Below are 16,344 nucleotides of genomic sequence, written 5' to 3' on the forward strand. Positions count from 1 at the left end.
TATACGTCTCCCACTCAACTGCATTTTTTCCCTGCAAAAATCGTCCAAATGCCTCTCTCTTCTCTTTCACTAATACTCTTACTTCTTCATCCCACCACTCACTACCCTTTCTAATCAACCCACCTCCCACTCTTCTCATGCCACAAGCATCTTTTGCGCACTCCATCACTGATTCCCTAAATACATCCCATTCCTCCCCCACTCCCCTTACTTCCATTGTTCTCACCTTTTTCCATTCTGCACTCAGTCTCTCCTGGTACTTCCTCACACAAGTCTCCTTCCCAAGCTCACTTACTCTCACCACCCTCTTCACCCCAACATTCACTCTTTTTTTCTGAAAACCCATACAAATCTTCACCTTAGCCTCCACAAGATAATGATCAGACATCCCTCCAGTTGCACCTCTCAGCACATTAACATCCAAAAGTGTCTCTTTCGCGCGCCTGTCAATTAACACGTTTGGATGGTATTGGTATTTGATGGTATTTGAGGTTTGGATGGTATTGCAGTGGAATTTATTAAAAAAGGGGGTGACTGTATTGTTGACTGGTTGGTAAGGTTATTTAATGTATGTATGACTCACGGTGAGGTGCCTGAGGATTGGCGGAATGCGTGCATAGTGCCATTGTACAAAGGCAAAGGGGATAAGAGTGAGTGCTCAAATTACAGAGGTATAAGTTTGTTGAGTATTCCTGGTAAATTATATGGGAGGGTATTGATTGAGAGGGTGAAGGCATGTACAGAGCATCAGATTGGGGAAGAGCAGTGTGGTTTCAGAAGTGGTAGAGGATGTGTGGATCAGGTGTTTGCTTTGAAGAATGTATGTGAGAAATACTTAGAAAAGCAAATGGATTTGTATGTAGCATTTATGGATCTGGAGAAGGCATATGATAGAGTTGATAGAGAGGCTCTGTGGAAGGTATTAAGAATATATGGTGTGGGAGGCAAGTTGTTAGAAGCAGTGAAAAATTTTTATCGAGGATGTAAGGCATGTGTACGTGTAGGAAGAGAGGAAAGTGATTGGTTCTCAGTGAATGTAGGTTTGCGGCAGGGGTGTGTGATGTCTCCATGGTTGTTTAATTTGTTTATGGACGGGGTTGTTAGGGAGGTGAATGCAAGAGTTTTGGAGAGAGGGGCAAGTATGAAGTCTGTTGGGGATGAGAGAGCTTGGGAAGTGAGTCAGTTGTTGTTCGCTGATGATACAGCGCTGGTGGCTGATTCATGTGAGAAACTGCAGAAGCTGGTGACTGAGTTTGGTAAAGTGTGTGAAAGAAGAAAGAGCAAGGTTATTAGGTACAGTAGGGTTGAGGGTCAAGTCAATTGGGAGGTGAGTTTGAATGGAGAAAAACTGGAGGAAGTGAAGTGTTTTAGATATCTGGGAGTGGATCTGGCAGCGGATGGAACCATGGAAGCGGAAGTGGATCATAGGGTGGGGGAGGGGGCGAAAATTCTGGGAGCCTTGAAGAATGTGTGGAAGTCGAGAACATTATCTCGGAAAGCAAAAATGGGTATGTTTGAAGGAATAGTGGTTCCAACAATGTTGTATGGTTGCGAGGCGTGGGCAATGGATAGAGTTGTGCGCAGGAGGATGGATGTGCTGGAAATGAGATGTTTGAGGACACTGTGTGGTGTGAGGTGGTTTGATCGAGTAAGTAACGTAAGGGTAAGAGAGATGTGTGGAAATAAAAAGAGCGTGGTTGAGAGAGCAGAAGAGGGTGTTTTGAAGTGGTTTGGGCACATGGAGAGAATGAGTGAGGAAAGATTGACCAAGAGGATATATGTGTCGGAGGTGGAGGGAACGAGGAGAAGTGGGAGACCAAATTGGAGGTGGAAAGATGGAGTGAAAAAAATTTTGTGTGATCGGGGCCTGAACATGCAGGGGGGTGAAAGGAGGGCAAGGAATAGAGTGAATTGGAGCGATGTGGTATACCGGGGTTGACGTGCTGTCAGTGGATTGAATCGGGGCATGTGAAGCGTCTGGGGTAAACCATGGAAAGCTGTGTAGGTATGTATATTTGCGTGTGTGGACGTATGTATATACATGTGTATGGGGGTGGGTTGGGCCATTTCTTTCGTCTGTTTCCTTGCACTACCTCGCAAACGCGGGAGACAGCGACAAAGCAAAAAAAAAAAAAAAAAATATATATATATATATATATATATATATATATATATATATATATATATATATATATATATATATATATATATATATATATATATGATATTTCTTAAGAGTCCTAGGGGAAAATGAAATACAAGTTGCCAAGTGCACTTTCGTGTAATAATATCATCATCAGGGAAACACAAAAGAGAAATATAAGTCAGTTGATATACAACAAAGAGACATAGCTATGAGGCCATTTGGTAAACATGCGATTTTTTTTCATACTACTCGCCATTTCCCGCTTTAGCAAGGTAGCGTTCATAACTGAGGACTGAACCTTTGAGGGAAATCCTCACTTGGCCCCCTTCCCTGATCCTTCTTTTGGAATATTAAAAACGAGAAGGGAGGATTTCCAGCCCCCCCGCTCCCTCCCCCTTTTAGTCGCCTTCTACGACACGCAGGGAATACGTGGGAAGTATTCTTTCTCCTCTATCCCCAGGGATATATATATATATATATATATATATATATATATATATATATATATATATATATATATATATATATATATATATTGTGATCCTTTCCAATCTATATATATATATATATATATATATATATATATATATATATATATATATATATATATATATATATATATATTGGAAAGGATCACAATTTTGCGCGTGATCAAGATATTCCTATGAGTTCACTGGGAAATGAAACACGATAAGTTCCCAAGTGCACTTTCGTGTAATAATCACATCATCAGGGGAGACACAAGAGAGAAATATAATTCAGTTGATATACATCGAAGAGACGAAGCTAGGACGCCACTTGGTAAACCTGTGATTGTCACATGTTTACCAAATGGCGTCCTAGCTTCGTCTCTTCGATGTATATCAACTGACATATTTCTCTCTCGTGTCTCCCCTGATGATGTGATTATTACACGAAAGTGCACTTGGGAACTTATCGATTTTCGTTTTCCCAGTGGACTCGTAGGAATATATGGATGGGGTTGTAAGGGAGGTAAATGCAAGAGTCCTGGAAAGAGGGGCAAGTATGAAGTCTGTTGGGGATGAGAGAGCTTGGGAAGTGAGTCAGTTGTTGTTCGCTGATGATACAGCGCTGGTGGCTGATTCATGTGAGAAACTGCAGAAGCTGGTGACTGAGTTTGGTAAAGTGTGTGGAAGAAGAAAGTTGAGAGTAAATGTGAATAAGAGCAAGGTTATTAGGTACAGTAGGGGTGAGGGTCAAGTCAATTGGGAGGTGAGTTTGAATGGAGAAAAACTGGAGGAAGTGAAGTGTTTTAGATATCTGGGAGTGGATCTGTCAGCGGATGGAACCATGGAAGCGGAAGTGGATCATAGGGTGGGGGAGGGGGCGAAAATTTTGGGAGCCTTGAAAAATGTGTGGAAGTCGAGAACACTATCTCGGAAAGCAAAAATGGGTATGTTTGAGGGAATAGTGGTTCCAACAATGTTGTATGGTTGCGAGGCGTGGGCTATGGATAGAGATGTGCGCAGGAGGATGGATGTGCTGGAAATGAGATGTTTGAGGAAAATGTGTGGTGTGAGGTGGTTTGATCGAGTAAGTAACGTAAGGGTAAGAGAGATGTGTGGAAATAAAAAGAGCGTGGTTGAGAGAGCAGAAGAGGGTGTTTTGAAATGGTTTGGGCACATGGAGAGAATGAGTGAGGAGAGATTGACCAAGAGGATATATGTGTCGGAGGTGGAGGGAACGAGGAGAAGAGGGAGACCAAATTGGAGGTGGAAAGATGGAGTGAAAAAGATTTTGTGTGATCGGGGCCTGAACATGCAGGAGGGTGAAAGGAGGGCAAGAAATAGAGTGAATTGGAGTCATGTGGTATACAGGGGTTGACGTGCTGTCAGTGGATTGAAGCAAGGCATGTGAAGCGTCTGGGGTAAACCATGGAAAGCTGTGTAGGTATGTATATTTGCGTGTGTGGACGTGTGTATGTACATGTGTATGGTGGGGGGGGGGGGGGGTTGGGCCATTTCTTTCGTCTGTTTCCTTGCGCTACCTCGCAAACGCGGGAGACAGCGACAAAGTATAAAAAAAAAAAAAAATATATATATATATATATATATATATATATATATATATATATATATATATATATAAATATTTATTTATTATTTATTTTGCTTTGTCGTCTCCCGCGTTTGCGAGGTAGCGCAAGGAAACAGACTAAAAAAATGGCCCAACCCACCCCCATACACATGTATATACACACACGTCCACACACGCAAATATACATACCCATACATCTCAATGTACACATATATATACACACACAGACACATATACCCATGCACACAATTCACACTGTGCCCTTATTCATTCCCATCGCCACCTCGCCACACATGGAATACCATCCCTCTCTCCCCTCATGTAAAGTGTTTTAGATATCTGGGAGTGGATCTGGCAGCGGATGGAACCATGAAAGCGGAAGTGAATCATAGGGTGGGGGGCGAAAATCCTGGGAGCCTTGAAGAATGTGTGGAAGTCGAGAACATTATCTCGGAAAGCAAAAATGGCTATGTTTGAAGGAATAGTGGTTCCAACAATGTTGTATGGTTGCGAGGCGTGGGCTATGGATAGAGTTGTGCGCAGGAGGGTGGATGTGCTGGAAATGAGATGTTTGAGGACAATGTGTGGGTGAGGTGGTTTGATCGAGTAAGTAATGTAAGGGTAAGAGAGATGTGTGGAAATAAAAAGAGCGTGGTTGAGAGAGCAGAAGAGGGTGTTTTGAAATGGTTTGGGCACATGGAGAGAATGAGTGAGGAAAGATTGACCGAGAGGATATATGTGTCGGAGGTGGAGGGAACGAGGAGAAGAGGGAGACCAAATTGGAGGTGGAAAGATGGAGTGAAAAAGATTTTGTGTGATCGCGGCCTGAACATGCAGGAGGGTGAAAGGAGGGCAAGGAATAGAGTGAATTGGATCGATGTGGTATACCGGGGTTGACGCTGTCAGTGGATTGAATCAGGGCATGTGAAGCGTCTGGGGTAAACCATGGAAAGTTGTGTGGGGCCTGGATGTGGAAAGGGAGCTGTGGTTTCGGGCATTATTGCGTGACAGCTGGAGACTGAGTGTGAACGAATGGGGCCTTTGTTGTTTTTCCTAGTGCTACCTCGCACACATGAGGGGGAAGGGGATGGTATTCCATGTGTGGCGAGGTGGTGATGGGAATGAATAGGGGCAGACAGTGTGAATTGTGTGCATGGGTATATATGTATGTGTCTGTGTGTGTATATATATGTGTACATTGAGATGTATAGGTATGTATATTTGCGTGTGTGGGCGTGTGTGTGTGTACATTGTGTATGGGGGTGGGTTGTGCCATTTCTTTCGTCTGTTTCCCTGCGCTACCTCGCAAACGCGGGAGACAGCGACAAAGCAAAATATATGATAAATAAATGAATATATATATATATATATATATATATATATATATATATATATATATATATATATATATATATATATATATAATGATAATGATAATAATAATAATAATAATATATATATAATCTTCTGTGTCAACCCCTTATCACTCAATTTTTTCGAGACCATTTCAGCACCTGCTCATGAGCTCTCTCAGCCATACTCTTGTTACCACACATATCTCTTACCCTTTCATTACTTACTCGATCAAACCACCTCACACCACATATTGCCTTTACTCATTCTGCTCATGATACATTGCGTGAGGGAGACTGACTCACCACCTGGGTCACTCAGTCACTAGTCTTGGGTCACTGACTCACCATCTGGGTCACACAGTCACTAGTCTTGGGTCGGTGACTCACCACCGTCCTGGTTCACCACCTGGGGGACACATGCAGGTAGAACTGGTATATTCTAGTCGTACGCTATCTAGATTCTAACATTTTAAACGATAATAGGGTAAGGATTACTTCAGCTTCTTAGAGACTCTAGTACATTAAAGTTTGATTATCATTTGATATTTCTAGAAAGTCATATTGAGTTGTTAGAGACAAGAACTAGAAATATGTTGAGAAAGTAAAGCTCATCCCAGCATCGTCGTCTGCAGAAACTGCACGTACCCCGAGCTGGAGCGGGTGGCGCGCGACACGGGAGGGAAGTCGTATGTTGTTCCAGACGAGGGAGAGGATGGCCTGCTGGATGATGCCCTCTAGCAGCTCTGGCCTACCAGCCCTGGCACTCCCGTGCCAACACCACCATCAAGGTACGTGAGAAGGGAGAGGATGGCCTGCTGAATGACGCCCTTCTGGCAGCTCTGGCCTACCAGCCCTGGCACTCCCGTGCCAACACTACCATCAAGGTACGTGGGGGGAAACCCTAGAAGGGAGAGGCGAAAAGAGGACCAGGTGGTTTATGACCCGGGTAAAAATGGTGGTCAGTCGTGATGCCTCCTGCTTGCCTCGTTCAGCTAAGCTACAGAATTCTCCTCCCTCATTTGTCCTCTCCCGCCAAGAACCTTTCTGCCTTTAAGAGTCGGATCCGAACACACCTGAGGTACTCCTGATTCATCCCTGTAGTATTTTTCTTCCAAACTCATAATCTCGCCTTTCATTCCATTCATTCATTCATTCATTCATAACCCAGTGGTCTGCTGCAGTTTGAATTCAGTTGTATCTCTGGTGGACGCGCCCCATTCCCGTCCACCACTCTCTCAAAGGTGCAAGGCATTCGGATCTGTAAACTCTAATGTTGTGTCTCTCAGGGTAGGTGAGGTAGAAACAGCCCGCTGTGGTGGTCAGTCAACGTTGCTCATGATAACTTTCAAGTGTGCCGTACATAAAGGCTCGCCTTCCAGCTCTGTTGGTCTGCCTTCTTGCCTGAGGTACAGTCTTTGTTGGTCATTGCTCCACCAAGCAGTCACCAACACACACCGCTACAATCTGTCACCAGCATATCCCTCACGTCAGTCAGTCACCAGCACACTCCACTCCACCCCGCTGAACGTGGGGTAGGGAAGCTGGCAGTGTACACTCCAGTTATGGTTTCTATCTTATTTCCTCAGTAGTTGACCTGTGACGTCAATCAGTAATTCTCATATTGAGGTTTGATGACAGGCTGGATCCTGTCAACACCGAGGCTTTTGATACGCTTAGATTCTTAGGTTTGTAATTGTATCAATATAGTCGCTGTATCACTGTTTATCTGTGTAGGTTTGTACTCTTGTATATGTATTGTGTAAGTAACGTGTATTGCCTAGACGGACGTCCACCATCAGCCACAACCGCGTCTGTGATCATGTTTACTCCCCGACGTTGAGGTATAATGGAGAACGTCAACAAGAAAGATCCATTAGGGATCTCTTGGGGCATCGGGCTGGGGGTATGGCAGCGATAGTACTCCAGGAAAACACAACTCGTGAGAGAAACTAATTCCGGGTCACAGTCTGACTGTAGGTAACACACACACACACACACACACACACACACGCGTAGCGAGGGTCTTTTGTTCACCAAGAGACCAGTAACCCCCCAGGACTGGAAGATCAGTACATCTTAACAGTAGAAAATGGACCCAGCTCATGTATTTCTCACATGACCTCCGCATCAACTGGGCAGGAGGCTGGTGACATCAGCCAATGATGAGAGGAGCCAATACCTAGTCTTCCCTCGTGATTCTGGTCATTGATCACAGTCTCTGCCGTTCATCAGTAGACAAAACATAAAAAACCTTTCTTGGATATTTTGTTGAAACCGTCTTAGTGTCCATGTTGGTCATTATATGCAGAGAAATGTAGCGGAATGCAAACAGCGACAGAGCAAGAGGTCTTAGCATGGCATTTTAGATGGTAGATGAGGAGCATAGAGCTTAATGTGGGCAGGACGAAGGGGAAATGCTGGGCGTAGCATTAAGGGGAAATGCCTGAGTTCGTTTCTAAATGTTAATACGGTAATACCAAAAAGATATTCTTGACGTGAAGTATTTTTTCATATCTGAGGCAGCACTGGCAACTAAAACCCAAATCAAGGCCATCTCATTAACTCTCTCTCTCTCTCTCTCTCTCTCTCTCTCTCTCTCTCTCTCTAAAAGGGGAGGGAGCGAGGGTGCCGGAAATCCTCCCCTCTCTTTATTTCAGTTTTCCAAAAGAAGGAACAGAGAAGGGGGCCAAGTGAGGATATTCCCATAAAGGCTCAGTCCTCTGTTCTTAACGCTACCTCGCTAGCGCGGGAAATGGCGAATTGTATGGAAAAAATGATATTTATATATTGCATTTATTTATTCATTATACTTTGTCGCTGTCTCCCGCGTTAGCGAGGTAGCGCAAGGAAACAGACGAAAAAATGGCCCAACCCACCCACATACACATGTATATACATAAACTCCCACACCCGCACATATACATACCTATACATTTCAACTTATACTTACATATACCTACACAGACATATACATATATACACATGTACATATTCACACATGCTGCCTTCTTCCATTCTCGCGGGCACGCCGCCACACGTGAAATAACAACCCCCTCCCCCCGCGTGTGCGCGAGGTAGCGCTAGGAAAGACAACAAAGGCCACATTCGTTCACATTCATTCTCTAGCTGTCATGTAATAATGCACCGAAACCAAAGCTCCCTCTCCACATCCAGGCCCCACAGAACTTTCCATGGTTTATCCCAGACGCTTTACATGCACTGGTTCAAAATATTGACAGCACGTCGACCGCGGTATACCACGTCGTTCCAACTCGCTCTATTCTTTGCACGCCTTTCATCCTCCTGTATGTTCAGGCCTCGATCGCTTAAAATCTTTTTCACTCTGTCCTTCCACCTCCAATTTGGTCTTCCACTTCTCGTTCCCTCCACTTCTGAAACATATATCCTCACTCATTGTCTGCATGTGACCAAACCATTTCAAAACACCCTCTTCTGCTCTCTCAACCACACTCTTTTTATTACCACACATCTCACTTACCCTTTCATTACTTACTCGATCAAACCACCTCACACCACATATTGTCCTCAAACATCTCATTTCCAACACATCCACCCTCCTCCGCACAACCCTATCTGTGGCCCATGCCTCACAACCATGTATCGTTGTTGGAACCACTATTCCTTCAAACATACCCATTTTTGCTTTCCGAGATAACGTTCTCGCCTTCTACACATTGTTGAACGCTCCTTTGACCTTCGCCCCCTCCCCCATCCTGTGACTCACTTTCGCTTCCATGGTTCCATCCGCTGCCAAATCCACTCCCATATATCTAAAACACTTCACTTCCTCCACTTTTTCTCAATTCAAACTTACCTCCCAGTTGACTTCTCCCTCAACCCTACTGAACCTAATAACCTTACCCTTATTCACATTTACTCTCAGCTTTCTTATTTCACACACTTTGCCAAACTCAGTCACCAACTTCTGCAGTTTCTCACCCGAATCAGCCACCAGCGCTGTATCATCAGCGAACAACAACTGACTCACTTCCCAAGCTCTCTCATCCACAACAGACTGCATACTTGCCCCTCTTTCCAAAACTCTTGCATTCACCTTCCTAATATCCCCATCCATAAAAAGATTAAACAACCATGGAGACATCACGTACCCCTGCCGCAAACCGATATTCACTAGTACTCATTCAATCGACCAACCCCTATGGTTGAATGAACAACGGTTGACCGTGAACCGACTGCCTCGACCAGGATTCGAACCTATGCTCTCGACCCTTGGCTGCCCGTGAATGCGTTCCTGCTGAGAATGGTAACCTCTTCATCACGGAGGTCAGAGATATTGTCAAACGAATCTGTGATGTTGCTGTACACTGTATTTATTGATGAATCATTAAGTTCATCAATTGCCTTATTGAAGAAAAAGTGTTTCGCCTCGTTCGAAGCAAAAACGCTTGCCCACAAGTTTTTATCCATTGCTATAGGTAAATATCAGACTGTTCTAGCCTTGAATGGATAATCCTTCAGAGAATTTCCCGCTTACGCTCATGCGCATGATAGTGAATAAGTTATGTTGTCATATATAAGTATGTAAATTTCAGTTGAATCCGAGTCCAAAGCCCCAGACTGCTCTTGAAAAGACAACAATGAAAGGGATTTTCGGGATCACTTTTCTTATTCTGAAAGAAACACCATTTAATCAGATGCCCAGATTTTTCGGAATGGCATAGTGCTGGAAGACAGAGATAAATGTTTTGTAACAACGTTGTTACGGTGACTCTGCCTTATCTCGCATGTCTCACACTTCGCGATTACTTGTTCAAGATGAACTTCCTTATCCAGATATATGAGGAGGTGTACCGGGGCAACGACAGTGTACGGAGCGGGTCCTTCGTGGTGGATTCGTTCGTTGGACGAAACCTGGTCTTCAAGGTGTACACACACCCGAGTCACCTCGTCACCAACCCGCTCCTCCTGAGTCCCCTCAACACTCACTACGACAACATTGACGAACCGGAGACAGTCCACGTAGCAAGGGCGGAGGTAAGGGACGTGGGATCTGATTCCGTATTTCATTTTTCCACATGGAATATAATTCTTCAACGTTACCAGCATATTTTGTTAACGTTACCAGCATATTTTGTCAAAGTTAACAGCAGATTCTGTCAGCATTACTAGCATATTTTGTCAACGTTACCAGCATATTTTGTCAACGTTAGCAGCATATTTTGTCAACGTTACCAGCATATTCTGCTAACGTTACTAGCATATTTTGTCAACGTTACCAGCATATTTTGTCAACGTTACCAGCATATTTTGTCAACGTTACCAGCATATTTTGTCAACGTTACCAGCATATTTTGTCAACGTTACCAGCATATTTTGTCAACGTTACCAGCATATTCTGTCAACGTTACCAGCATGTTTTGTCAACGTTACCAGCATGTTTTGTCAACGTTACCAGCATATTTTGTCAACGTTACCAGCATATTTTGTCTTACCCTCATAGACAGGTACGTGGAGATGGAGCGTTGGTGTCTCTGGCAGCAGCCAACATTACATTCATGTGAGTGTATCATCGCAGCCACGAGATGCTGAACACGGCCCCATCCACGTCCTGGCCTGGGTGAGTCGTATGCCACCTCTCTGTCCTCACACACAGCCTTCATTATGGCGTTTATCTCTGTTATGATATAGCACGGCAGAGGCAGTGTACTCAGCGGCTGTGTACTGAGCGCATGAGTATACGTGTTTGCATCTGTTATGATATAGCACGGTAGAGGCTGTGTACTGAGCGCATGAGTATATGTGTTTACCTCCGTTATGATATAGCACGGTAGAGGCTGTGTACTGAGCGCATGAGTATATGTGTTTACCTCTGTTATGATATAGCACGGTAGAGGCTGTGTACTGAGCGCATGAGTATATGTGTTTACCTCTGTTATGATATAGCACGGCAGAGGCTGTGTACTGAGCGCATGAGTATATGTGTTTACCTCTGTTATGATATAGCACGGCAGAGGCTGTGTACTGAGCGCATGAGTATATGTGTTTACCTCTGTTATGATACAGCACGGTAGAGGCTGTGTACTGGGTGCATGAGTGATGCAGGTGTCTCCTGCAGGTGGGTCCCGAAGCTGACGTTGTGGACGTCACCAGTCGACCGGCCATCGCATACGCCGAGGTGAAGCAGGGCTCCAACCCCGTCGCGGGCGCCCGGGTCAGGTCAGCCACTATAAGGATGGGACAGAACCTTTTCAGAGTTTTTAACTCCACAGACAAACACTGGTGGGAATAACTGCAGTGTAAGATGAATCTGTAAGTGTGTCGTGTGGAAATACTGTCAAAGACATCGACGGATTAGTTAGCCTGTAAGTCTGTAGCATGTCAGTGATACCTCGCGGACTTTCACACACACACACATCTCGACACGGTATAACATCTCTTGTTTGTCAGTGGTAGACAGTGACGTTGACTGACGGATGTCGTGCGGGTGTGGCAGAGGTTTACACACACACACACACACACACACACACACACCACAGGCGCGTCCTCCTGAGAGTGGCCTGTGCCTTGTAGCCAAAGAATCCCAGAATGACGAAGAAAAGAACAGAGTACTTGGTGAGGCTTTGAACCAAGACAAGACTATATTGTTTCGTTCTTCAAGATCGTCTTTTGTTTCTCTCGTTCGCCCCGTCATTACGAGGGTTATCTTCATGATATTGTCGTCTGATAACATCAGGCAAATTGTCATCCATTTAAACATCATGAAATATACTTTAAGTGCATGATTACGTGGCTCATGCCCACAGAAAACGCAAGGCCAAACTAGGCGGGCAGTTGGTAATGGTGTTCGCCCAGCCCGAGAGAAAATATTGAATGTTACTCGTATGATAAGTATTCACTGTGGACAAAAGGGGTTGTAACAAGCCCTTTGCTGTGTTACGTGGAGAAGGGGAAGGAGGTGAGGCATTGCTGTTACCATTTTGGAAGCTGCTGGACTATGGTATGGTGTCATATCATCAGCTTATCATAATTTTGCAAAGGATAGTTAAGGAGAGTTGGTCAGTGTTCTCTGGTGTGTGTGACTGACGCTGGTGACTCCCTCAGTGAAACTAAAACGAAGCAGATTAACCCTCTTCACGTAAGATGCTTGTAGCGTCGGTTGTGTGGGTCATGTGTGCTGGGCCACACGTAGAATATGTGGGCTCGTCCGGCTGGAATGGAATGCGAGAGGAATGAATAATGCACGTAAGGTAATGACAAATGAATAACTAGTCTTGTTGTCATACGTGGACAGCTGTTCCGGGCATATATATTCAACAAATGCACAGTCTACTTTTGAGAGTGAATTGCCTTTTAGTTTTGCCTCCCGTAGTTCTGAGAGATTTGGATAACGGTAGCAGAAGAAAGGATGTCTCAAAGTGACGCTCCGCCTTGGTTCAACAGGGCGCACGTCAGCTACCCCAACGCCACACTGGAGGCCGAGGTGGTGAAGCTGCTGGACAACGGGAGGTCGGCGGACATCCAGGCTGGGGACGGTACATACTCCAGCTACCTCACCAGGTACCCCACACTGGGAAAGTACACCCTGAGAGTTGAGGTATGTACGTATGTGAGTGTGTGTACGTATGTGATTGTGTGTACGTTTGTGATTGTGTGTACATATGTGATTGTGTACGTTTGTGATTGTATGCACGTTTGTGATTGTGTGTACGTATGATTGCGTGTACGTATGTAATTGTATGTACGTACGTAATTGTGTGTACGTATGTGATTGTGTGTACGTATGTGATTGTGTGTACGTATGCGATTGTGTGCAGGTATGTGATTGCTATTTTGTGCCTTACAGGAGATGTACGTATGTGTTTACCAGTAATTTTGTGTCTTACGAGAGAGTCTTTTACACTCGTGTTGCCTCGTCATCTTAGCCATGAATATGTGAATCATGTCTTTACTCCTATGTACACACACACACACACACACACACACACACACACACACACACACACATACACACACACACACACACACACACACACACACACACACACACGCACACACACACACACTCGGGAAAGTCACTATGTGTTTGGGGTCTTCCATAGCGCGTATTGTCCTACATAATGATGCTTCCTTTATGTATTTCCATACATCCGTGTTGCATACATTAATGGCAATACAGCTGAGGGTACTTAGCTACACTCTTGTATCCTCAGGTGTCGGGTGGGAGCAACACATTCATCAACACCCAGTGCCTCACCTGTCATGACCTGCCACATGGTAAGTTGCTAATGACTCACAACCAGAGCCTCGCCTGTCATGTCCTGCCACATGGTAAGTTGCTAATGACTCACAACCAGGGCCTCACCTGTCATGACCTGCCACATGGTAAGTTGCTAATGACTCACAACCAGAGCCTCACCTGTCATGTCCTGCCACATGGTAAGTTGTTAATGACTCATACCCAGTGCCTCACCTGTCATGACCTGCCACATGGTAAGTTGTTAATGACTCACACCCAGGGCCTCACCTGTCATGACCTGCCACATGGTAAGTTGCTATTGACTCACAACCAGAGCCTCACCTGTCATGTCCTGCCACATGGTAAGTTGCTATTGACTCACAACCAGTGCCTCACCTGTCATGTCCTGCTACATGGTAAGTTGCTAATGACTCACAACCAGAGCCTCACCTGTCATGACCTGCCACATGGTAAGTTGCTATTGACTCACAACCAGAGCCTCACCTGTCATGACCTGCCAAATTGCAGATATATAATCACCAGCGAGTTGTGTCTACCTTTAGTGACTCACGGCTGAGATGAATTGTTTAAAATACGTTTAAAAGAAATTGTTTGAGATGAATGTCATTTTAATGTGGTGTTTCAATAGGAGAGAGAGAGAGAGAGAGAGAGAGAGAGAGAGAGAGAGAGAGAGAGAGAGAGAGAGAGAGAGAGAGAGAGAGAGATTTGACGGTAGCAAGGCACACACCTAACACACCTGACACTTGGCCTTCTCACAGATGGCGCCTTCCTAGTACTTTAATAGATCAAACATACCCGGAAACTCCACCATGCGTCGCGCGATGGAACGGGGAAAGAAAACGAGCTCTCTGTAAGGAGGGGAATCCAGTGGCGAAAGGTTATTAGGTGTGAAGCACAAGGATAAGGAGGATATTCGAACATGGGAGGTTTGAGGAATATATGGATGGTGAGGGTGGAGCGTCTGGGTTCGAGCAGATGTGCGATGGTCGTTTGGGGGTTGCGTTGATGTACTGACTTTGAATGTCGCGGTGGAGTTGACTGGGTGAGAGAGAGAGAGAGAGAGAGAGAGAGAGAGAGAGAGAGAGAGAGAGAGAGAGAGAGAGAGAGAGAGAGAGAGCTGAACAACGGTTCGGCCTAGAAGATACATAGCTTTAACTGGACAGACTTTTTATGAAGACGTGGGTGCATTTTCCAAACGTATGAACTGCATTCCAAGTGAGGAGATTCAGTTTGGTATATCGATAGAAATCAGCGAGTTGGTGTGAAGGGACGAAACATATACAGTGTGGAGAAATGCAGGACTTCCTCCTTGATGTGGACGAAGGTACATGATTAGCTCTGCATAAGGAGAGAGAGAGAGAGAGAGAGAGAGAGAGAGAGAGAGAGAGAGAGAGAGAGGTATGAATATCTTGCTTTTGACAAATGATCAATGTTCAGGTATTTGAAGAATCATAGTCACGAGATGTTACGTTGCACTGCGTGATGTGAGGTTTTTTAAGTCAGAAGTGAGCAGAGCTGATCGTGCTGGGAGACAGGCGCAGATAAAAGAGTTTTGTACAGTTACCAACTTTACATAAAAGTGGAATTTGGACGGCAAGAAAGAGTAATGGGTAATAGTAATCTTCAAGTTACCGTGTGGAATTTGAAAATGGCTTGCTCACCAGTACATGTCGTCTGTCTGGCTGCAGTCAAAGAAGGGATCACTCCTGCCCCAGCCGTTCCTCTCTGGGGTTAACAGACTTAGGAAAAGTCTTGGGTTGTTTATGGTAAGATGACTGCCACCCCCCGGGCGGTGGTTCTGCCTCTGCTGGGCGTACGGGAGAGGCACGGTGCTCCTCTGCGGGGATGAAGGCGTATATCCTGGTCTTTACTCCTCTGCGGGGATGAAGGCGTATATCCTGGTCTTTACTCCTCTGCGGGGATGAAGGCGTATATCCTCGTCTTTACTCCTCTGCGGGATGAAGGCGTGTATCCTCGTCTTTACTCCTCTGCGGGGATGAAGGCGTATATCCTCGTCTTTACTCCTCTGCGAGGATGAAGGCGTATATCCTCGTCTTTACTCCTCTGCGGGGATGAAGGCGTATATCCTCGTCTTCCTTGAGGGACCATCAGAATTCACACAGCTCCTGTGAGATGAGGTAAAGTCCGAAGGTAAACAGGTACAGTAGATATATGGGTGTGTATCTCGTCAAAGGTCCTTCAGTGTAATATGGCCGATCACTGCTTGAAGCATTTCGTGGTCGCATGGCTTTGGCAACTTCATTCGCAAAGACAATAATGTTAGTATCTTACTGGCTCTGAAGTGGCTGGAAAAATGAAATTAGACACAGATACGTGAACTTTGCAGTCCAGGCGCGGACGTGTAGCCAAAGTGATTGATGACCTTCCTTTCTGATACCCCAGTACAAGCTTCGGAGGTGAAGGATATTCGAGACTGCTTCGTAACCAGTGCGTCATGACGGTGTTCCTATGTGCCGAAGTGATACATTCCTCGTTAGAGAAATAAGGCGGATATCGCCTTGTCTAAACAGTAAACTGCAATATGT

At 45.0% G+C, this 16,344-nt stretch overlaps 2 protein-coding genes across 2 annotated transcripts in view; both read left to right on the forward strand.

Annotated features, from left to right (window-relative positions):
* LOC139765403 (calcium-activated chloride channel regulator 1-like) overlaps positions 1–10,509 on the forward strand; it is a 43,778-nt gene extending 33,269 nt beyond the window's left edge. The window contains exons 11-12 of the mRNA XM_071692761.1: positions 6,192–6,347; positions 10,375–10,509. Of these exons, the coding sequence (XP_071548862.1) occupies positions 6,192–6,297 (106 nt within the window). The 3' untranslated portion in view covers positions 6,298–6,347; positions 10,375–10,509. The remainder of the gene's footprint in view (positions 1–6,191; positions 6,348–10,374) is intronic.
* Positions 6,379–16,344, forward strand: part of LOC139765736 (calcium-activated chloride channel regulator 4A-like) — a 32,385-nt gene continuing 22,419 nt past the window's right edge. Inside the window, exons 1-8 of the mRNA XM_071693553.1 lie at positions 6,379–6,443; positions 6,846–6,965; positions 7,341–7,476; positions 10,357–10,575; positions 11,042–11,158; positions 11,657–11,757; positions 12,982–13,135; positions 13,752–13,815. Coding sequence (XP_071549654.1) covers positions 6,379–6,443; positions 6,846–6,965; positions 7,341–7,476; positions 10,357–10,575; positions 11,042–11,158; positions 11,657–11,757; positions 12,982–13,135; positions 13,752–13,815 — 976 coding nt within the window. The remainder of the gene's footprint in view (positions 6,444–6,845; positions 6,966–7,340; positions 7,477–10,356; positions 10,576–11,041; positions 11,159–11,656; positions 11,758–12,981; positions 13,136–13,751; positions 13,816–16,344) is intronic.

Source organism: Panulirus ornatus, chromosome 55, assembly GCF_036320965.1.
Source record: "Panulirus ornatus isolate Po-2019 chromosome 55, ASM3632096v1, whole genome shotgun sequence".
In the NCBI taxonomy this organism is placed as follows: Eukaryota; Metazoa; Arthropoda; class Malacostraca; order Decapoda; family Palinuridae; genus Panulirus; species Panulirus ornatus.